The following is a 23,406-nucleotide window of genomic DNA, read 5'->3' as shown; positions in this document are numbered from 1 at the left end:
AGACGCTTTTATTGTCCATCGGCGTGCGTCAGGGCTCGTGTTGCACCGTTAGCGGCATGGCGGCGGCGGCGGCGCCCTGCACGGCGATGGGCACGATGCGCTCGTTGGGCGCCGAGGCAGGAGGCACCTTGGGCGCCGTGATGGTGAGCACGCCGTCGGGCGACAGCGTCGAAGACACCTGCTCGGGCAGCGTGTCCTCGGGCAGGACGTAGCGGCGCGTGAACTCGCGAGACACAAAGCCGTGCTCGTCCATGCGCTCCTCGTGGCGAGCCGACACGCTGATGCACCGGTCCACCGTCTTCACCGTGATCTCCTCCGGCGAGAAGTGGCTCACGTCCAGCATCACCTGCGCAGTGAAGGAACGCACCACTCGTTGGAAGCGGCAAGGACACGCGGTCAGGACGAGCAGAGATGATGAGGGCGTTTTAACAGTGCCGGTTTACCGCATGATAAGTACAGCAACGCCGTAGGGTCGTGGTCAGCACGTAGCCATTTCGACCTGCAAGACCCGTATACCTCTTATCGTGCCATGACATCGAGCTACTCGCGCACCTGATATGTTTTAAGAGTATTTTGATGATATGTTTTCGTATCGTGGTATATTTAACACGGAACGGTAATCGCGTAGCGTATACGCAACACCAGCACTACTAGAACATCCTATTAACTTGTAAAACCTTAGCATGAATAACTGTACGTAGCGTGTTTTGACGCGAAGGGCGCAAAGACGAGATCAGCCAAAGGGAAACAAGCGCCACGAGTGTCCCTTTTTTGGTCGTCATCTTGGCGCCTTTCGCCTCCTAACTAATGTATGTTTCGAAACGACACGAAGAGAGAAATGAAATCGGACGAAAAGACTCAGATGGTCACACCTCTCCACGTTGCTCGTGCGGTGCTTTTCTGTGGCAGCCATCGAACTTCCCTGAATATTCATGAACTTCCTCGGGTATTTGTGTATATTTTCCAAATTCCTTCAGTAGGGCACGGGACCTTCGAGGCCATGCACAAACCGAAAGGAGTTCGTCGCATATGACAGACACATCAGTGCCAGTTCACTCACTTGGAAGGAATCCGGCTCGTTTCGCAGCTCGGATACCCCGCCTCCTCCCCTGGACAACTGCCTGCGGAACGGGGCTCGCATGCCGATCCGCGTGGGCCTCAGAGCCCACAGGTCATCATCAAGCAGCGGGGTGCCGAAGTGCTGGTCCAGCAGCCGGCTGTTGTCCCACGAGTCCCACGTGTCCCACCTGTAGTCGCGTCCCAGGCCAGGGCGGGGGAAGCACGCAGACGGAATCAGGCTGCGAGCCATGTCTCCTACAGCTGGAAGTTGTAGGCTTCACCTCTGCACACGCATAATCGAATAGTTTATGAGTGAGGGAATGATGCCGCTTGTTTGCAGCTATATATATTTGTGTCCTGTGAGATAGATAGATAGATAGATAGATAGATAGATAGATAGATAGATAGATAGATAGATAGATAGATAGATAGATAGATAGATAGATAGATAGATAGATAGATAGATAGATAGATAGATAGATAGATAGATAGATAGATAGATAGATAGATAGATAGATAGATAGATAGATAGACAGACAGACAGACAGACAGACAGACAGACAGACAGACAGACGTCTAGAAGCTTGGTAACGGCGTACATTTCATTCACATATAGAGGAAAGAAAACAAAACATGAAACGTGAGTTAACACAAATGCGAAATAACATTTAAGAAATTTACACCATTTCCCGCTAAAGGGGACCATGAGGCGATGCGAAGCTGGAGCACTTGCACGATCGCGTTCCGTTGGCGTTCGCTGGGCATGCTACCGACCTCACCTCGTGGAACGCGAAGATGAACACTACGCGCGTCGTGTCTTCCCTCTAGCCTGGCTGTTAATTCTCACAGGGCGTGCGGGGAGCGCAGTCGACAGGCGCGCGAGAGAGAGGCAGCGTAGGAGAGGAGAGAGAGGGGGAGGGGACGCGCATGCGCTGGCCCTCATCGCGGCGCTGCGCAGGAGAGAATTTTGGCATGTCGAGCCCGCATTTCAGAGGAGCCAACCGAGGCAAGCGCTGAACTGAACGCGCGCAGCGCTCTACCACTTGAAGGAGAGGAGACTAGAGGAGGAGAGTAGCGTATGCGCCATGAGAGCAGAAGCGAGAACGCAGGAGGGGGGGGAGGTGATTCTTAAAAGGAAGAAGGAAATGAAAATGGAAATTGGGTGTGGAGTGCACGATAACTGTCTCTCAAGTGAGGACACCTCAACCGATACACTCACGGGGGATTGGGGATTAAAGGGACAGTGAGAGTGAAAAGAGTATGGTAAAAGAAGAAAAAGAAAGGTATGAGTGAAAAAAAAACAGTGAGGGGGTGGGGGGCAGGAGAACGGGCGTCCGAGTCACCGTGGTGAGCGGCTAGAAAATTCGTTCGACTAGGCCGGCATCCTCGAGAAAAGCTAGTAGGGCCGCAAGGGCTGATCGGCGACGGTGTACGTGGCCGGTGGGATGGAGCAAGTCCTGTAGGGTCGCACACGGCAGTCCGACGAGGCGGTACTTCATGGCGAGCCGCTTCCGCGCAGTGTTGAGAGACGGACAGTCAAACAATAGGTGGCACAGGGTTTCGATCGCGCCGCAATCGGTGCAGTTCGGTGCAGCGGCGCCGCGAAGACGATGCCTGCGTTCCGCGGGCCACACAGAGCCGGTCCTCAGGGCAAGAAGAAGCGCGCGCTCGCGGCGAGTGAAACCAGTGGCTGGGATGGGAGGAGGGGGGTGTCCGGAGGCGACCCGTGCGTCAGGATGCTTGCGCACCAGCTCCCGGCGAAGGTTGTTGCGTGCCGAGTCGAACGAGCTGGCGTAATCCGTCAGCGAAGTCTCGGCGGAGTGTGCTCGTTTTGCGAGTTCGTCTGCAGCCTCGTTGCCCGCGATGCCGACGTGTGAAGGGAGCCACTGAAGGACCACATCACAGCCTCGTTCCTGGAGGGCCAGCAGGCTGAGAGCGGCACGCTGAGCAAGAAGGGGGCCTCGTTCCTCCCTCGCGAGCTGGCGGAGTGCAGGTTTCGAGTCGCAGAAGATTGCTGCGCTCGTGACGGCCGGCGAATTGCGCAGGAGGTCTGCAGCCAGCTGGAGCCCGACTAGCTCAGCTGTTGTTGAGGATGCACAGTATCGCAAGCGGCACTGTCGTTCCGAGCTGAGCTGAGGGGCTATGCAGGCGGCCGCGCCTGAGCGATCCTGCAGGACGGACCCATCGGTGAACACCTGCGTCCTCCCGGCCAGGTCCTCATACATCCACGCCGCGGCCTCCTGAGCAATGGCACTGATGGGGGTGTGGCGTTTGGATCGAATGCCCGGCAGGTGCAAGTTCACTCGAAGGGGCACTCGACGGTGAGGGGGCGGCCAGCGCGAAAGGCGTGCGGGGTCGTCAGCCACAACACCGTCGTACACGTCGATAAGTTGGCCGACACGTGAGTTTGGCACAGCACGTAACCGCGAGAGGAGGGGACCTGCATCAGGCGCTCGGTGGAGACGCTGCAAGTGGCACAATGCGCGCAGGTCCGCCGTGAGCGACGCAGGCCACGCACGAGCCTCCGCGAGGGTCTCGGCCACACGAGAGCCACGAGGCATTCCGTGACACATGCGGATGACTCGGCGGTGGTCCTGGTCGATCAGTCGCCACTGTGGCGCCTGGAGTTTGCAGATCGGCAGTGCGTAGTGGATGGCAGACAGAGCCATCGCCTCGTAGATAGTGCAGGCGAAGGCAGCGGGGCAGCCGTTGCCGCCTGCGAGTAGTTGGCGCACGGCCGATTCCACGCGACGCGTCGTCTGTCGTACACGTCGCACCGCCGGGAACCATCGGAGGCGATTGTCTATCGTCAGGCCGAGGTAGCGGACGTTGCTACTCCAAACTATTGGTGCACCATCCAGCTGAAGGCACGGAAGACGTCGTCGGGCTTCAGCACGAGGGTGGACGACGAGGGCCTCGGTTTTCGGCGCCGAGATCGCGAGTCCGATGTTTCTCACGAAGGCGGCCACACATTGGAGGGCCTCTTGCATGCAAGCGCGCACCACCGAGCACTTTCGGGTCGGACCACGCACATACAATGCGACGTCATCAGCGTACACCACTGCGCGAACAGGGAACACAGCCGTTTCTGGTAGGCACTTGACGAGCGGCGCGAGTACCAGATTAAACAAAAACGGGCTGAGGACGCTGCCCTGTGGGACGCCACAGCTGAGAGATCGCGGCGCACTTGTCGCCCCGCCCACGCGCACAGTAAACGTTCGGTCAGTGAGGAAGGCCTGAACGTAGTTCAAGAGTTTGCCCTCAACACCTAGCGCGCGCACAGCACTGATGATAGACGAGTGGGGGAGCGAGTCGAACGCCGACTTTATGTCAAGGAGGAGTAGGATGGCCATTTCTCCATCGTGAAGGGCCTGCTCGAGGGTGCTCACGACTGCAGCAATGCAGTCGATGGTCGCGCGATGTGGCCGGAATCCACACTGCTCTGGTGGGAAAGCGTTGCGCACCTCCGCGATTCACTGTAGCCGGTAAAAAGCCATCTCCTCCATAGTTTTGCCCGCCACAGAAGTGAGAGAGATGGGCCTGTATGACGTCACCGATCGCGGCGGTTTGCCTTGTTTGAGGACAGGAATCACAGTCGCGGAACGCCATTCTTCCGGGAGGACAGCACTGGAGAAAACTCTGTTGAATGCATCCAACAAGAGTGGGCGCTGGGAGGCATCCAGGTTTCTCAACAGCTGATGAGTGATTTTGTCCGCTCCAGGGGCGCTGCGCTTGCGCTTTCTGAGGAGAACCCGTTCCAGTTCGTAGAGGGAGAAGTCCTCCTTGCAGAGAGAGCGAATGTCAGCTGAGGTGATGGGATCCACGGGAGGGAGAGGGGGTGCGGCGTTTGTCGTGACACCGCCAGCGCTCCCCGCTCTAGGAGGGGAAGGAGGCGCGAAAGAGGCGGCAAGCAGTTCAGCAAGCTCCCTTTCAGTGATGCCCTGCGCAACGGCTATGGCGAGCACTGGGTAGCGCGACACTTTCGGGTTTATCAGGACGCGCATGATGTGCCAGCCGCGGCGACGTCCTCGTGGATCACTCAGAGAGGAACAGACGCCCATCCAGCTGCGGTCGCGTAGCCGCTGGGCGTGCCGCCGGCACACAGCGTCGAGTCGGTTGTACTCTGTCCATGCGCCGGGGGCCGAGGAGCGCAGCGCACGCCGCTGTGCTCGCTGGCGAACTGCGCGGAGGTTGAGCAGCTTGATGTCAGGGCAGGGTGTGCCGGCGGGAACAACACAGCGCGTTGTGGCACGCTCAGCACAGTCCGCGATGCGCGAAAAGAAATCATCACTGCTCTGCACGCTCGCGCACAGGTCACGGAAAAGTGGCCACCGTACAACACTGTATTCACGAACAGCACCACGGCTGGGGTGGCACGGGAGGAGTGTGATCGGGTAGTGATCAGAACCAGCAGTGTCAGCGTGGCGTTTCCACTCGTAGGAGCAGCGTTCTGACACCAGCGCCAGGTCAATCACTGTCGAGGCCGCACTGCGACGGATGAAGGTGGGTTCTCCGGAGTTTAGTACGAGGAGTCCCACCGAACTGATCGCGTCGCCAGGTGCTGGTAGAGAAGTGGAGAGAGTAACGCGCAGCTGTTGGAGAGAGGGAAAGAGGAGAGTCGCGCATGCGTAGTGTGAGTGCGGACTACTACGCCGCGTGTGGATTACCACGCCGCGTGACATACCCCCGAGCAAGAGATGCTTCGCATCTAAAACTTCATATTAGAGCGAAACAGCAATTATTCAAAGGGCACAAATGGGAACTAAAGATTTTCGAAAACAACGTACGAACAGCTTATTCCAAATTGTTTAGCAGCCCTGCTGCGTACACATTCTGGGACTCCAGGCACAATGAAGTTCTGCACTCCATGTGCAAAGGATCCAGAGGTGAGCATAGCTGGTATTGAATATACCGCAATGTTGCGCACAATGTACGCTAGCGAGCATATCGAGAGAGTTCTCAGTGGCGCTGCACACGTACTCAAACGAAAAGGAGGCACAGTGGCTTACGAAAGCATAAAAAGCCAATTGGTAGTGAGCAAATGATGCATTTTGAGAGTCTGGCCTTGTTTTATTTGCGTTTTATTAGAGCAGGATGGGCTGGAAGAAAATGCAAATCTACGTGACTAGGCTTGAATAAGTGCGCTGTTACTTTTATAATTGATATGTAATAAAATACATTTGTGAGAGATGTAACTTTAATTACTTAATTCAGAGAACACTTCATATAGTTTAGCATGACGTGAAAAAAAGATGCATTAAATGCGCGTTTCTATCTCGATCCTTCGCACACTTCAGTGTGCGCTGTTTACGTAATAAATCAAATGGTAAAATATCCAATCGATTGAAAGGCTGCAAGCTTAACTTATCACGTAGCGCAAAATTTGACACTGGACAAGAGAAGGGACGAAGACGAGCGCTCACTTCCTACCAGACAGAGAAGGGTCTTCATCCCTTCTCTTGTGCAGTGTCAAATTTTGCGATACGTGATCAGTTATGCATTACCAACATGCCCAACTTCATACTCTTGGCAGCTGCAAGCTGTTGTTCTTGTACATAGACTAATCTTGCATTTGAAGCGCACATTCCCGTAGCCGTCAAAGACGTTATGCGTTGTTCGTCCAACCCAAAGAATTAATTCAGCAGACTAAATTCGTATTCAGAAACGTGAAACATAGAATGTGCAATGCGTTTGCACAGAAGTGCTCGCGCGACTGTATATAGTGGGATTACTGTTTGGAATTTGCAAATGGGTGAGAGACTACGCTGACGACTGCTTTGTATTATCCCGCGCAATCTGTTAAAGAGACACTAAAGGGAAACAATGAATCGGTTTAGATCGATAAATTGTGTCATCTAACAAGCAATCTTTGATTTCGGGGTCGTTGCTTTCCAGAACGAGTGCGGGGTTACGGCCACAGGCTTTCTTGATATGCTCAAAGTGTACCTCACCTGTACCTTTGCTCAATAGAATGGGTGTGTTTATTTGCTGTATGCGTAGGTTCTGCATCGTTCCCATGTTTAGTGACTCGTTTCAAGCACATGTGCGCAACAAGCTTGAAGCGAGATTGGAAGGGACAATTGTGGCAAAATGCTTTCGGTTTGCGGATGATTACTTTGTTCTGTTTGAGTGCAATGATTGCCCCTTTGGATCTTCCCTTCAGGCCACTTTGTCAATTTTAAATGCGAAGCATTTCTTAGCGAACTTCTGCGACTTTGAGCGTATCTATCTATCTATCTATCTATCTATCTATCTATCTATCTATCTATCTATCTATCTATCTATCTATCTATCTATCTATCTATCTATCTATCTATCTATATATCTATCTATCTATCTATCTATCTATCTATCTATCTATCTATCTATCTATCTAAGCCGCCTACGACTTTGTCCTCTCCTGCTCATTTCGTTAATCGAATGTACACCAAAATTGGTATGGCATAACATGACTGTATTACGAACATGAATGACGAGTCATAACATGAAAATCATGACATGCATGTCACGAACGACATGATATACATGCCACATTCTTGGTACTCTTACGGCCGTTTCGTTAACTTGATATATACCAAAAATGATACGGCGTGACAAGAGTGTATTATGAACATAACTGACAGGTCCTAACATGCAAAGAATGACACGCATGTCATGTACAGCATGATATACATGCCACGCTCATGGTGCGCTCGCGGCCGTTTCGCTAGCTTGATATATACCAACATTGGTACTGCGCGACGTTACTGTGTAACGAACATAAATAACAAGAGTTAACATGAAAATCATGACACGCATGTCATGTACAGCATGACTTACGTGCGTGCCACGCTCATGGTGCGCTGGCGGCCGTTTCGCTAGCTTGATATATGCCAAAACTGGTATTTTGCGACATGACTGTATGACGAACATAAATAGCACGAGTTAACATGAAAACCATGACACGCATGTCATGTACAGCATGACTTATGTGCCACGCTCATGGTGCGCTGGCGGCCGTTTTGCTGGCTTGATCTACACTGAAATTAGTATTGCGTGACGTTACTGTGTAACGAACATCAATAACACGAGTTAACATGAAAATCATGACACGCATGTCATGTACAGCATGACTTACGTGCCCCGCTCATGGTGCGCTGGCGGCCGTTTCGCTAGCTTCATCTACCCCGATATTGGTATTGCGTGACGTGACTGTGTGACGAATGTAAATAACACGACTTAACATGATAATCATGACACGCATGTCATGTACAGCTTGACTTACGTGCCGCGCTCATGGTGCGCTGGCGGCCGTTTCGCTAGCTTGATATACGCCAGAATTGGTATTGCGGGACGCGACTGTATGACGAACATAAATAACAAGACTTAACATGAAAATCATGACAAGCATGTCATGTACAGCATGACTTAGGTGCCACGCTCATGGCGCGCTGGCGGCGTTTCGCTAGCCTGATCTACCCCGGAATTGGTATGGCGCGACGTTACTGTGTAACGGACATAAATAACACGAGTTAACGTGAAAATCATGACACACGTGTCATGTGCAGCATGACTTACGTGCCAGGCTCATGGTGGGCTGCTTGCCGTTTCTCTAGCTTGGTTTACCCCGAAATTGGTATTGCGCGACGTTACTGTGTAACCAACATAAATAACATGAGCGGCACGTATTTTCCTCAGTGACAGACACGGCGATGTATGCAGCTCTTTGCTGGCTGCTTCGCATTACATCGATTCCCACAACGCGTGGGATCTGGCGGCTTTTTATGGAATGCCTTGATCTGCTCGTTATCACCCATGAGATCGCTGAAAATGATGCACCCAAATATCTTGATTTAAGACTATCCTTTTTGAACCGTCATGTGTGTTGGAGCTACGAGCCCCACGCCAAAAAAACTTCTCCTGCCTCAGCTAGTCAAGCGGGGTATCATTCAAGCATGCCTGCACAACGCCCTTATCGAGTCCTGTCATCGCTCTATTCGTGAAAGTTTCTCCTCGCAGATCGGTAGACTGAAGGCAGCCGGTTACCCCTGCCATCTTCTCGTTTATGTTGCTTTAAAGCTGCGCAAAAAGTTGAAACAATCGCACAATTGTCCGAATCTTCAACGTCCTGGGGTGCTATGCAGGATGGCCCGAGTTTGGCGAAACTCGGTACCTTTCCGAGCTCTGGCTAAACCCCCTTTTGAACGAGCTGACAGTACGCGAAGGTGAAATCCATCCCTCAGCGCGCGCTCCGTTCCATTGGTTACGATGGAACGCGGCGTCACGTCAAGGGCGGTCGAGATGGTTGAGTGGTGTCGTCAAACAAGAGGCAGCTTCTTACATTTGTTTGTCGTTCCACCGAGTGCAGAAGTGCACCCATGCAAGAAAAGTCTACTAACTATACCTCTACTAACTATATTTTTTATGTGTGCGCGGGCCGTTTGAATTCATTTTCAAGCGTTTAATATCTGCACGAAGTATCCTTTAGAATAATCAGCACCGTGGCCTCTGAGATTAGTTCCGACCGAGGGCCTTACAACACTGCTGCTAGAGCTAATCGCCGAGGCCACGTGTATATAATGATCATGGTCGGCCAGTACATTCTACCACGTTGCTCGCCCGGTGCGCGCCGTCGTCGTTCGTCGTTATCTTCTTCATCGTCTGCTCGCTCCAAGAGCACGTGCGCCCGGCTGATTAGCTAATTGGCTGGGCGGTATACCTAGCGAAGTCAGGACGTGCTATGACGAAGCTAATTAGGCCTTAACATGCTAAGGCGGAGCTAACTAAGCCACGTCTTACTAAGGCCACGCTAATGAAGTCGTGTAAAGCTAAGAACAAGGTAATTAAAATAATACTAATAAACGTGACGCTAATTAGCAGCGTGTAATTAAAACCAAGATAATAAGGACCTTAACTCACCGAGATCGTGTTAATTAGGACCGTGCTAATTAGTATTATGCTAATTACATCTGTACTATTCAGGACCTTGCGAATTAAAGCTGAGTAATTAATCCCGTCGTAATTAAAACATTATCAATTAATGCTAATTTACACGACGCTAATTAGTAGCGTGCTAATTAGGATCGTGCTCATTCGGATTATGCTAATCACCTCTGTACTATTCAGCACCTTGCGAATTAAACCTGAGTAATAAATGGCGCGGTAACTAAACATTAACAATTAGTGCTAATTAACACGCCGCTACTTAGGAGCGTGCAATTAAAACCAAGATAATGAAGACCTTACTCACCAAGGTCGTGTTAATTATGATCGTGCTAATTAGTGTTATGCTAATTACCTCTGGACTATTCAGGACCTCGCGAATTAAATCTGGGTAATTGATGTGGTAATTAAAACATTAACAATTAAGAAAGGACTATTCAATATCATGTTAGTTAAGACCTTCCTAATCAATAGCCCCAATGTTGAAACCGAACTGACACGGTCATTACTCTGAAGCAGGCCAAGCATACTGAGTAGACGAGCCACGTAATAAGCTCGAAGAAGCTAGGTGCCCACAAGCTCCTTCGATGGCCCCAGCCTTGCACAAGTAGTGCAAGCTCACCAAATCATTTTATATGCAAAGAAGCTGCTGAGTAGCGTCCACTGCATGAAAAACTTGACAGGCACACCGGCACTATGACAGTCACGAGTTGAACTGGGGCCTTTTCAGAATCAACGAGTTCGTGCCCGAGTTCGCGCGTCAATCAATTTGATTGACAGACACCCGCGGCGAAGAGCGGGTCCGCCCACCGCGTTTCCTCTTGCCGAGGAGCAGTGCTCACGCCGCAACGCCAGCGAGTGGCACGATGCATCTATGAGCTTAATCGCACAGACTATGCAACCACGCACGAAGAACCAAAGGTTACAAACTCAATAGAGCTCAGGCGGTCTCGTTACGATTATTTCAGGCACACTCGTATCCGTCACACGCATACCTTAATGAAATATACCCGCATATGCACCCTGACGCTTCCTGCACCGCATGTGGTCAAGAGGTCGCTACTCTAGCTCACATGCTCTTGGAGTGCGGGTCGCTAGGTCCGACCTACAGCAAGCCCAGATGGGAAGCCATGCTGCACAGCCCGAAGTCGCAAGACCAAATCCTGGCCGTCCGATACGCCCGCGACAGAGCCCACAGGCTAAACCTGTCGGTTCCCACGTGGGAATAGCCGGATGGGCGCGGGAGACGCTCTTCCCCACGTCTGTAACGGACCACAATAAAGTTGTTCTCTCTCTCTCTCATCGCGTGGCTACGATGTCTCGCATTCAATTTCACCGCTCTCACGACGTGCCACTCACAGCTATGAAGCGAGCGCCCCTGGTGGGATCGAGAAATGTTACTGTTTACTTGTTTGTGGAGACATTGTTTCTACCGATTCGTTACTACAGAAAAATCTTCAGACGTGTAATGTAAGTATAGCAGTAACCTGTTCATTTATTTATATGTAATATTCCAGAGAAGCGAAACCAGCTGCACCAGAGTGCTGCGTGTGCGCCCTTGTTGCCTCCGAGAGTGGAAATTTCCACGCTGCAGGTGGAACGAAAGAATTTTCCGAAAGAGGACAAACGCCCACGAACACGCCCGTGGGAGGCGCGATGATCCGTTGGCAAAGAGATAGCGCGACAATCACGCTGACGTGACTGCACTGTCAAAATGTGCACTGAGTGGCGGCGCTGACGCGTTCGCACGCGGTGTTCCTTTGAAAACCGCCGCAAACGCCGCACATGCGTTTGTGACGCCATGCTCGTTCTTGTAGCCGTCTTTATAGACGCTGCTATCGCGTGCTGCGCCCTGTCTTCCTGTCATGACCGCCGTAATGCAAGCTCGGAGAAAACTCGTGTGCCAGAGAAGCTCGGGCCATCCTGCATAGCACCCCTGGTTTCAAGTCTCACTCGAACTTAAGATTTTCATTTATTTTATTTGCATCTTTCTCCATTTTTTGCTCACATCCAACGACGCCGACGCCGGAATTTCTGCTAAGCGAGCTCTTTAACGCTGTCGCGTTAAAAAATGCACGTGCTGTGGGGAAGCTAAGGAAACGACGGATCATCTTCCGATTGAATGTGGAGATATCCACCCAGGTGTATGTTTGGGCACTAGCCGACATGAAGCCTTGAGTTTCAGGGACAACAACGGAAAGCTGAACACGTCCGCGATAGAAGTAAGAGATGGTTAGAATATCGGTGGCAGAAAAGTGGAGAGAAAGGACAAAAATAAATAATGGGAGAAATAAGGTTATGCTGCCGTAAGGGCCAGAGAGCTGGGCTGTGAATTGTTTTTTTCTATGGTAAGGTCGATGTAATCAAAGTCGACGAGGCACTAGGCCAAATTAAAAGAAAAGTGTTTCTCTTTTATTTTTGTCGAGCCTGGTGGCGCACGTGTCACGGCCCCGTTATAAAGGGGTCGCTCATAGCATCCACCCATCCATTCATTCAATAGGAAGGCGCCGACTGGCGGAGGGTCCTTCCGGCCATGGACGCGGCTAAGGAGGCTTGCCGACAACGACAGCGCTCGTTCGCCCGAGAACGGCCGTGTCGACGAAGAGCGGATCCCGCCATCAGGGCTAAGCGAGCAGAGGAAGAACCGCTACGTCGATTGCTCAACCCTACTTTAGGAAAACAGGACAACGTAAGGAAAATCCGAAGGCGACAGCCAGAGAAACACCATCAAGCCGATCCCGAGGTGCGAGAAGACAATGACGACAGCAGGAGCCTGAGTTTATAGAACGGGGAGCGCAGGCCACACGACTTCACCGGGATACGACCGGAGCGCGTGGAAGGTTCAGGAGGGACTTTTTCCACCACTCGCTAGGCCATTCTTGTCAAGTGTGCGACAGCACAACACAAGCATCGCAATAACAAAATATAAACACATGTGAAACACTGGGAAAGGGCGTGCATTGCACTTCCCCGGCATTTACTCGTAGTGGAGCTGCCCACAATTTCTGGCAAAGGAGTTTCAAGCACCCACGTGGCTGTGTGGTAGAATGCTGGACTGGCAGGCAGCGGGTTCGGGTTCGAACCCCGTCTGATCGTGGATGTTTCTTTTCCAATTCATTTTTTTCTTATTTCGCGCGATAGCGGTTACGGACACCGACGGCGGCGGCGGACAACTACGCCACCAAAATCAGCTGTTGTGATTTCATAACAGCTTTCGCTGTAAAAATAAATAAAGTTAGCAGCACACAATTCATGAAATACCTCCCAAGTAGTCACCTTTAATATCGTTCGAATATTTTAGAACGAAATGGAAACGTAGTTTTTATATGTGTCCCTAAGAGTGTATGAAGTGAGGCTTTCGAATACACCAAGTATTGCTCACGACCATTACGCTGACAAACTTTGGTGTACTCACTCAGGCTCAGTCGGTGAGACTTATAGTTAGCCCAGCTGTCTATAACTACGCTGAGTTTAAGCGCGATTGAGTTGCACTAAGTTTAATTCAGGTGATATAGGAGTGAGGCGTGCTCAGTACTGCTCTGAAAGCTTACCTTCATTAACATGGGGCTCCTCCGTGAGTGCCAATGTATTTTGCTAAACGGGAACAGCCTGCACTCTGCATGGATCGCTCGTGCATGCTCATCGCGCAGTCTGCCAAATATCTCACTCATCTCTGCCAACGGAAAGGAATTGACCCTCGCATACACATAGTCTCGAGCACTGACAAGCTCAGCAAACGTAATTCTTTCGTTGTCAACTACTCTTGCACAGCTCCACAAATTTTATAGCTTGCTTGTTGACTGCGCACAACGCTATGGTGACCTCGCATGCAGCATTAGTCGACAGGCGATGTATGGGGTGGTGACTCATTTTTTTTGCGCAAGACGGTGTTTCCTAGGGAACAGAAACGTTGTCCTTCAGCAATTTAAACAATTTGCAAATAAGCCAGCTTATTCTGTGGTTGTCGGATCCTGCGACTCTCAAGCTCTCAACTTTCTTAACAATTCTTCAGTACAGAGTGCTGCGTAGACGCAGAATCTTTAAAGGACTCAGGCGAAACATTGTAATCTCATAAGTTCTATCATTAAGGCAGCAATTACTCTGTAGGTGAGGACTTCTCAGCCCACATTCGTAACATAAGGAAGAATTTGTGGAATTATGGTAAATCAATCAGCAGGAGAAAAAGTGACCTTAAGTTATGACGAGCTCGGGATTAACGGTGAACTTTTTTCTTGGGATGAGGAAAAAAATGAAGCCGTTCCCGTGAGCCATGATGCAAACACCTGTGCAACACAAAAAAAAAAAACCTGCACTGCGAACTGCAAGAACTACGGCCCCTAAAAAAGAAGCACGCTTCATCAATTTAAACGCGCGTAGTCTACTGAATAAATCTGACTTGCTTGAATTTTTATTACTGGAACTATAACCCGATTTTATAGCAATTACTGAAACTTGGCTGTCAAGTGACATTCATGATCAGGAAATAGGTAGCCCAAACTACGCGATAATACGGAAAGCCCGGCCCACGCGTGGTGGTGGCGTGGCTATTTTTATCAATAAAAAGTTATCTTTCAAGGTTCTTCCAGATGTCGAAGGCGTAGAAGCAATATTTTGCAAATTGTTGATAGGTTCACGTGCCATCACTGTGGGTTGTGTATACCGTAGCCCCTCCGCTTCTAGTGACGTCATTACTTCCCTTTGTAATTATATGTAGAATCACGTATCAAACGCCAGACTAATCCTTCTTGGTGATTTTAATATGCCAGATAAACATTGGAAATCTATGCATTTAAAGTCTGATAGCTCGCAATTAATATGTGATCTAATGCACCATTTCAATTTACATCAGATAGTGACCCAGCCCACGCGAGTACATGCATCATCGTCAAACATTCTTGATTTAGTTTACTTAAGTGATCATCTCTCGCACGACACTACTAAAATAGAAATTATGAAGTGCATCTCAGATCATGACTTGATTTACTGCGCTGTGAGTGTAAATGATACCAAATTTCATCACCAGACATCGCTTCATTATCCTGACTTTACCCACGCTGATGGCACAAACATAATCGACTGTATTTCTTTCGGATACGATTCATTCGTAGCACTTTCACATAACCTATCCACTAACATCGAAACACTTTGGAGTAGATTTGCACAACGTTACTAGAACAAACTTTGCAGTCATCGTGACGTCATGCATAAAACGCTACGTACCGATCAAAAAGAAGAAAACTAGGCAACTAAACCCCTGGATAACACGCGACGTAATACATGCGAAGCGAAAGGTAAAACGATTAAGAAAAAAACTCAACATGAAGACAACTAATCTAACGAGACATAATCTAAGTGTAGCCGTTAGTCATATGAGAAGTAAACCAAAATATGCTAAAAATAATTACTTTGCAAACGTACTTCCCACATTTTTGATAAGCGCTCCAAATAAATTTTGTAAATATATAAATCCAAGGAGAAATAATGAGCCCACGCGTTCTTCTGAGGACAACAACGATCTCGTCAACTCCTTCAACGATTACTTTCAATTCGTTTTTACTGTAGATGACGGAAACATACCACTCATGCAATCTTCCGACCGTTCACCAATAGAACCCCTGACAGTTACCGAGCAAGGCGTGCTCAACCTACTATTAAACAATGATACCAAGAAGGGCCCGGGTCCTGACAATTTACCAAACATCTTCCTTAAAAGGTATGCGGAGTTTGTAGCGAATATTTATGTCTAATCTTTAATAAATCACTGCATTCATGCACTGTCCCCGCAGTATGGAAGACCGCCAAAATTATTCTAATACATAAAGCAGGCAGCAAGACTGTGGTTTCAAATTACAGACGAATATCGGTAACTTGTTCTGTGTGTAAATTAATAGAACATATGATATTGAAACGCATCAATATTTACCTAGAAAAAAAATTCGGCAAATCCCACTCGTTGTGGTAATCGGTTTCATGCGAAGCAGTCAGCGAGTACTTCTATCCTGTATTTTATGACTTTGAGCCAAACGTTAAGAGGGGGATCGACGTGTTTTTGTAAGTTTAGTAGCAGTGTGCGCATCGTGGGCTTACCAGGCACCTCGACAACACTGGCGTTTAAAGAGGAACTTATGGTGCGACGTAACGTCAGCCCCATAGACGTGCGCAGAGGGAGGAAGGGGGGTTGCCGCCCCCCCCCCCTAGTCCCCTAAGAAGAGGGGGGCGCAAAGTCTGCCCCATACATTGATTTAATAGGGAAGGGGGGAGCCGCGATGAACATTCGCCCCCCCCCCCCTCCCTGAAGGGGAACCCTGCGCACGCCTATGATCAGCCCTCACGTTAGAGTACATACGTGAGTATTATCGAAACTAAGTGCACTTTATGGTGCAATCATGTGAATATCATGCGTAACTTTCGCCAATGTATTCTTCCGGAGTCTAGCAATGCTTCAATTATAGCTTGCTGAATCATAGGAATACAAATGTAATGTTTATTAGACTCCTGTAAAAGCGGAGCCAACACTGGAACCACAGGCGTTAATCTGATATGACGCCTGTATTGTGGGAGCACATATGTAGTGTTTATTGCTTTCTTGTAAAATTAAATAGCCAGCGCCATGACAATTGACGTTCCACCAACATTATGCCTGCATAGGCTTTATTTCCGAACCAGTTTATAGACCTGGCGTGACTTTGCGGTAGTACCCGATTGCCACGCAGAATGCTTGGGTTCGATTTGGGCTGGGATCCTAATTTTTATTCTTTCCCTCCGTGGGGTGAACGCTGCCGATGTCGGTTTCTATTAACGCTCTCGCATTTAAATTAACAATGTCTGTTCTCGGCGTTCCTGGGTAAATATAAACTGTCAGTCACCTGTGGCGCATACCCGTACACCGCGGCCCGTGGTAAACGGGCATGTGCCACACGTGTCTGGAGGAAAGTGTTTGACGACGTACGCGGCAAGATTTTCACGTTATTCATCTCATGACCCGACAGTCATATTCGTGAAATTCTCTTACCCTCCCATGCCAATTTTGGTCTACACCAAGTTAAGGAGGCGATCATGAGAGCACCCAGACGCAGGCGGATAGATAGATAGATAGATAGATAGATAGATAGATAGATAGATAGATAGATAGATAGATAGATAGATAGATAGATAGATAGATAGATAGATAGATAGATAGATAGATAGATAGATAGATAGATAGATAGATAGATAGATAGATAGATAGATAGATAGATAGATAGATAGATAGATAGATAGATAGATAGATAGATAGATAGATAGATAGATAGATAGATAGATAGATAGATAGATAGATAGATAGAAACGCTCAAAGTGCCAAAGGTTCGCTAAGAAATGCTTCGCAATTTAAAAACATATCCTGTCTCCGGTACAACATGGTTTCCGAAAGGGCCTCGACAATTACTCAACTTTTAGAATTAATACATGATGCAGCCCAGTCTATTGATAACATAAACAAATTGATCTCATCTTCTTAAATTTTTAGAAAGCATTCGGCCGTGTTTCACATACCAAATTATAATTAGAAGTTACTCTTGAAGATAGTACCATTGTTCACTGGATTAAGGATTACTTAACCAAACGCTCACAATTTGTACAGTTACAGGACACCGCCTTGAACAACAGCAGTCACGTCAGGCGTGCCACAGGGCGGCGTCCTAGCACCAATATTGTTCACAATATTCATTAATGACCTGCACCTCTAAACTAAAGTAAAACTCAGGCTCTTTGCAGACGACTGCGTACTTTACCAAGAAATTTATACTCCTGCCGATCACCTAATCCTTAACAGAGCTCTAGAAGACGTACACAGGTGGTGCAAAAAAATGGCAAATGTCCCTCAATATTGGTAAATGTGTTTCCTTGGCAATAACCCGCAAAAAACACAGGTCCGACTTTTCTTACACTATTGACAACTTCACCTTAGCCCCAGTCTCTAACCACAAATATCTAGGAATAACGATTTCAAACGATTTGAGATGGGATACCCGCATTGATAAGATTACTAGCACAGCCCTGAAAAGACTATTTTTAATGAAAAGGCGTCTTAAGCACGCACCACCGAATACCAAACTAATAGCTTATACAACCCTCGTCCGATCTGTACTGGAATATGCCAGCCCTCTCTGGTTCCCGTTTGCCCACCAACAGATTAATAAAACAGAAGCAGTTCAAAGAAAAGCAATAAGGTTTATTTTTAACGCATAGACTGACAGACTCACCGACGCATCTACTTAATAACCAGGGGCGTAGCCGGGGGGGGGGGGGGAGTTCAACCCCCCCCACCCCGAAATGTTTCTGTTTTGCTTGCGTATATATACACGCGCACATACAAACGCAGCACAAACATACATAAAGTATGGTTGAACCCCCCCCCCCCCCGAAAAAATTTCTGGCTACGCCCCTGTTAATAACGGTGGCATCTTAACACTACAAAACCGAACGAAACTAACAAGACTAAAACTAATGTTTCAACTACTACACAACATAATAAAAATAGATACTTCAAGGTATATATCTTATTTTCATCCCAGACAAACCCGTCATAAGCATTTCATATGGATTTTAAGCATATGTGATTTTGTGTAAACATATATTATTTTTCATGTGCCTTCCCTGCTATTATCTCTGAAGGGATTGGCAGTATTGTGAAATAAACAAATAAATTACCCGCTTTCTTGAATATATCTAACATCCTAGAAAAGCAGTACGTGAATATATGGAACATAAATTCTGCGAAGTTTCGAGAATATAACAAAATTTACACGAAAATCCCGCGTTTCAAGTCACTGCCACACTTATCTTTTACAGCGGAGTCTGCCTGGATGTTTTGAGGCGGTATTATCGTCCGACCCTCGGTGAACACGATGCGAGTAAGAAAAGCATTAGTTTTGGTGGTGAAGCGATGATACTACACGTATAGTAATATGATCGCTTAGGCAAACATAACAAGAGAAGGGGGGAATAATATAATACTCCGCTTGAGGAAGCTGATTTCGTCAAAAATAAGGAAATTTCAGACAGCGTATATGCAACCGTTTTACCAGTGTACCTTCGTGCGCTGTCATTGCGTGACTATCTCCCAGAGGGACGCAGTATCCGCCTCCTCGCTCGCCCTCTTTGCGCCGTTCTTTGTTTCCGCCCCAACTTCTCCCATAAACGTTATATTATTGTCGAACAGTCATCGCCTCCGGCGCAAAAATAAGCTCGAAGTGAGCTGTTTGTAGAGACGAGGGAGTTCACAGAGGAAACGGGTGTACGACGGCTGAGTGTGCTTCACTCGTGGCCCGAGGAGCTGGAGGGAACGAGCGCTGCATGCTCGAAGAAGTATGTGACGGAAAATAGCTCTCATGGCTCATTCACACTGGGGAATCCGCCGGCCACAGCGACCGGAGTTCGCGCGCCGCCGAAATTCAACGTCGTTCACACCGCCTAGCAACCGCACCGCCGAAACTAGCGCCCCTAGTTGTCATCGTCCCTTCGCGCGAAGGAACGCTGGCATCGACGCGCTCTGCGTTGTGTACGCGTTTCGTTATGGCGAAGCGCATAAACAGGAGCAGGGTCGTGGAACTGCTAGGCCTGCTGGAAAGCAACTTTCTGGCGACGTCTGACGAGGAGAAACATGCGTTCGCCGAACAAGAAACGACGCAAGCAGTCGTGGTTGGTTCGCCCTGATTTGCAACACGCGAGAAGCTTGGTCCAGCCGAGATAATGCTACCCGTTGTGCGAGATCGCGATGGTATTTTGCGAAGATGCTAATCGCGACAACACTTGGCACTTGTCGAGAGCTACAGGATGATTGCGAAAGACTTCGCTGTTGCTGCGGGCTTCGACGACTGCAATATCACCAGCATGCCGCCATTTTTCGAATGTTCTACTTGCGTTCCGATTGGTTCGCGGTGAGGGAATCCGGCGGCAGCTACCGCAAAAATCGGTCCAGGACCGATCGACGCGGAAAAGGATTTTCCGGCGGATCTCGCTGCCGCCGAAGCGGATTCCGCGCGCTCTCGCCGCCGAATGTCTCAGTGTGAACGCGCCCTCAGAGCGACTCACGGTTCGCCACGTCGGAGCATTTCGGCTCCGACGTGGCGATACTCAAACCTCTCTGTGTACTCCACAATTCGGACAGATGAGCATGGTGTAGTATAGCATTCTGATTATCTTGCTCCTCGCACTTCGTTAATGGTCCGTTGAATCAATGGTCTATTGTGAATATATACTCGTACAGTCCGACCATGCATGATGTGGTAGTTCTACGTTGGTACTGAAATCGACCGCATGCAGCGTGATAATAGAGGAGCGATGGGAAGCGTTCTGCTAGAATCTACTTACTATAGGTATAGGCAAGATCTTTTTTTCATGTTTGGTAATACTGTTACGTTGAAATCACAACACTATGTCAGTAGCAAGCCACAGCACAGCTCGCAACAGAACGTCGACTTCTTCACCTCTTTTCCAGATGCTTTTTCAGGGTATATCCCACTATGCACTGTTAACGTTGGTAAAAACCACGCAACACAACCTCCGGTGGCAGAAGCGCCGACTCGGCGCGTCTATGGGGCCACAGCAGAGGGAGGGCGGTAACGCTTGAGCCTTGATAGGTGGACGACGTCACGGGATAACAGAGCAGAAGAGTTTGTGGGTTTAGCCGGGACAATTTCGTACGTAACGTCTGCCACTTGTCGAAGCACGCGGTATGGGCCAGTGTAACGAGAAAGTAGCTTCTCAGATAGGCCGGCACGTCGCGTTGGGGACCAAAGAAGAACGAGGGAACCTGTTGGAAAACGTTCGTCATGATGCCGCTCATCGTAACGGTGGTTCTGTGTTTCTTGAGAAGCCGTCAATCTGTTGCGGGCAAGCTGACGGGCGTGGTCAGCGCGGGCAATAGCGTCGCGTGCGTATTCCTTGGTCGACTCTGCAGCAGCCGGAAGAAAGGTATCCACTGGCAACATTGGTTCGCGTCCAAACGAAAGGTAAAATGGTGAGTATCCAGCAGTGTCCTGCCGGGAGCAGTTGTACGCGAACGCCACGTATGGCAATGCAAGGTCCCAGTCACGATGGTCGGTCGACACGTATTTCGAAAGCATGTCTGTCAGGGTCCGGTTTAAGCGCTCTGTAAGCCCGTTTGTCTTGGAGTGGTACGAGGTCGTGAGCTTATGCTGGGTGGAACAGGAACGCAGGATATCGTCAATCACTTGCGAAAGGAAAGTATGGCCTCGGTCTGTCAGCAATTGGAGCACCGTGCACTAAAATAAGACATATACACTAATACACGACGACCAGTGAAGTTATGGACCTGGGAAATGTGCAAAAGCTTATCCCGAGTCTTCTTTTTTTATTACTGTTATCAAGCGCTGTATGTCAATCAGCCACAGCAACCATATCCCACTTCACCGGTCATCCACTTGCCGTCGCACGCGCCTACGTTTTCGGCTTCATTGTTCCTTACAGCAGCTTCAGACTCGAACGGCCTACCCTATGACATCGTCATCTACTCTCCCAGAACGTGTCACTGATTATCTTCTCTGTTAAACGAATCGTCGCCGTTTGTGTTTCTTATTTTATAATCCCGCCAGTTATGTAACACCCCCTAAATTGGTGCATTTAAGGAGATAAAACTGAATCGTCGTCTTTGAGTCGCTTCGGAGTTGATGTATGTTTACAGAGCATCTGGCCCATTATTGCATGAAATGATCCGGTGTATAACATGTCTTTAAAAAACGTGCAAGTGAGGCTGCAAATAGCAACAGATTCAGGCCACTACATGGGAAATCTCTGATCGTTATTCACCGAACACGTAGAGTAGCCCCGTGAATACCGAGCGGACCGTACCGGCAGCTTGCCAGTGTGTATTATCTTTAGTTTCCCTCAACGGACGTTTCGTGCCTAAGTATAGCGTGTGAATCACTGTTTCCTATAGGAAATCCCGCTAGAACATTTTACCAGATAACGGTTGAGTAGTGTTAATAACTACTGGCAGCCGTGAATTGCTTAAGAAATCCATAGACCAATGTACAGATGGACTTGGGAACATTTGAACCGACTGGATTGTGCCGAGTTATTTCGCCGTAGCTCTCTCCTGGGGGGTAGGATATGCGGCGAGATCAAATTATATATTTCCGAAAAAGAAAAAAAATGGAGTTCTCCCGACTCTCGGAGTTCGAAAGGTACACGTGTTGTCATCCACGAAAACCCGACAAAAGCCGAGTCGCAGCCCTGCATGCAGCATCCCCGAATAGCGCTGACAACGACCGCGCATGCCTCTCGTCGGCGCGCGCGCACGCATTGCTCACCACAGCATCACCAAGTACACAGCTCCTCGCACACAAGTGCCGTATTGAAGGCCACTAGAGAATATAAGGCAACAACTCACGATGAGATACACGGTCGGCTCACTCCGTAGCAATATCCTTCTGTGTGCGTGGTTGCCGTGCTGCCGATGGGTTCTCAATGACGGCGCGCGGACCGTGGCAGCAGAAGCCAAAACCGCGCGAGCGCCGTTCTCCGAACTTGGCCCGGGCCTGAACCCTTCTCCGTTGCCGCCGGCGTGCGAGGAGGAGAGGCAAGGCGAGCGGGGAAGGAGTCGTCTCTGTTGCGCAACTGCAGTTGCGTGCAACGAAGCGCGAGACTGTTAGGTCTTGCATAATTACTGGACACGCCTTGAGGAATCTTGCCGCTTCCTGCCTGCTCTTTTGAGCTCATATTTCGTATGCGGAGCTCGAATTCGCTTGTCCAAGGGCGGACACTTGCGTGGAAAAAACGGTACCACGGCAGGGTCGACGACCTGTACATTCCTGTGCCTCCTTATTGAGAGCGCCTGTCACTCGCCAGCGCTTTAGCGGATGGACTGTCGTCGTGGCTGGTCGTCGCTCTTGCAAAAGCGTTTCGCCTTGTATACGGATGCCTTTCCTGAATATAGACTCGGAATTTCTCGCTTCCTGATCCCTCAGCACGAGCCTGTTGACATCCCATTATAGTCAGTCGGGAGCTCTTTGGAAAAGCCTTGCACATACGTGTCACGTTAATTCTCTCTCCATACTGCGTTCTGTATCACAAGGGTCTGGAGTCGAGCTAGTTGGTAGGGCAACATTTTTCAAGGCAGGTTAAGCGCGCATGAAACACGGATAGCGTAAAGAAAAAGCGCTGTGTAGATCTTTCCACTGTCAAAGTTTGTGCCCGCCTTAGAAAACGTTGCCGTCTATGATTCGCCAATTCATCTAACCTCAGTGAGGCCAATTATACCCTATTTCAGATTTCCTAGCTCCTCGAGTAGCTGTGCTACAGTCTAGCTGCGTGCGTGCGTGAGTGTGTGTGTGTGGAGAAGCTATGTAGCTTCTACACACACACACACACACACACACACACACACACACACACACACACGCACGCACGCAGAGTGAGTGT

The 23,406-nt window shown here is 49.2% G+C and overlaps 1 protein-coding gene across 2 annotated transcripts; it reads right to left on the bottom strand.

The window, feature by feature from the left end:
- Positions 1–6: 6 nt before the first annotated feature.
- LOC119397082 (alpha-crystallin A chain) lies at positions 7–22,543 on the bottom strand. Of its 2 annotated transcripts, none has more exons than XM_037664524.2 (3): positions 22,376–22,543; positions 1,061–1,342; positions 7–346 (listed from the first exon to the last, which is right to left on the bottom strand). In XM_037664524.2, exons 2-3 carry the CDS (start codon positions 1,307–1,309, stop codon positions 29–31), a joined length of 567 nt encoding a protein of 188 aa, XP_037520452.1. In that variant the 5' UTR covers positions 1,310–1,342; positions 22,376–22,543; the 3' UTR covers positions 7–28. The 2 variants fall into 2 exon arrangements, with proteins under 2 accessions (XP_037520452.1, XP_037520453.1); XM_037664525.2 differs by having other exon boundaries at positions 22,388–22,528.
- Positions 22,544–23,406: the final 863 nt, after the last annotated feature.

This window comes from Rhipicephalus sanguineus, chromosome 6 (assembly GCF_013339695.2).
Source record: "Rhipicephalus sanguineus isolate Rsan-2018 chromosome 6, BIME_Rsan_1.4, whole genome shotgun sequence".
Taxonomy (NCBI): domain Eukaryota; kingdom Metazoa; phylum Arthropoda; class Arachnida; order Ixodida; family Ixodidae; genus Rhipicephalus; species Rhipicephalus sanguineus.
The sequence above is the reverse complement of the archived record's forward strand: the minus strand, read 5'-3'. Positions and strand labels throughout refer to the sequence as shown.

What these genes read in the sequence shown, in the direction of transcription:
- LOC119397082 (XM_037664524.2), bottom strand. Translation starts at nt 1,309, where the DNA reads ATGGCTCGCAGCCTGATTCCGTCTGCGTGCTTCCCCCGCCCTGGCCTG. An exon ending in ACGAGCCGGATTCCTTCCAA is followed by an intron (nt 347 to 1,060) that starts GTGAGTGAACTG and finishes TTCACTGCGCAG; the next exon opens with GTGATGCTGGACGTGAGCCA.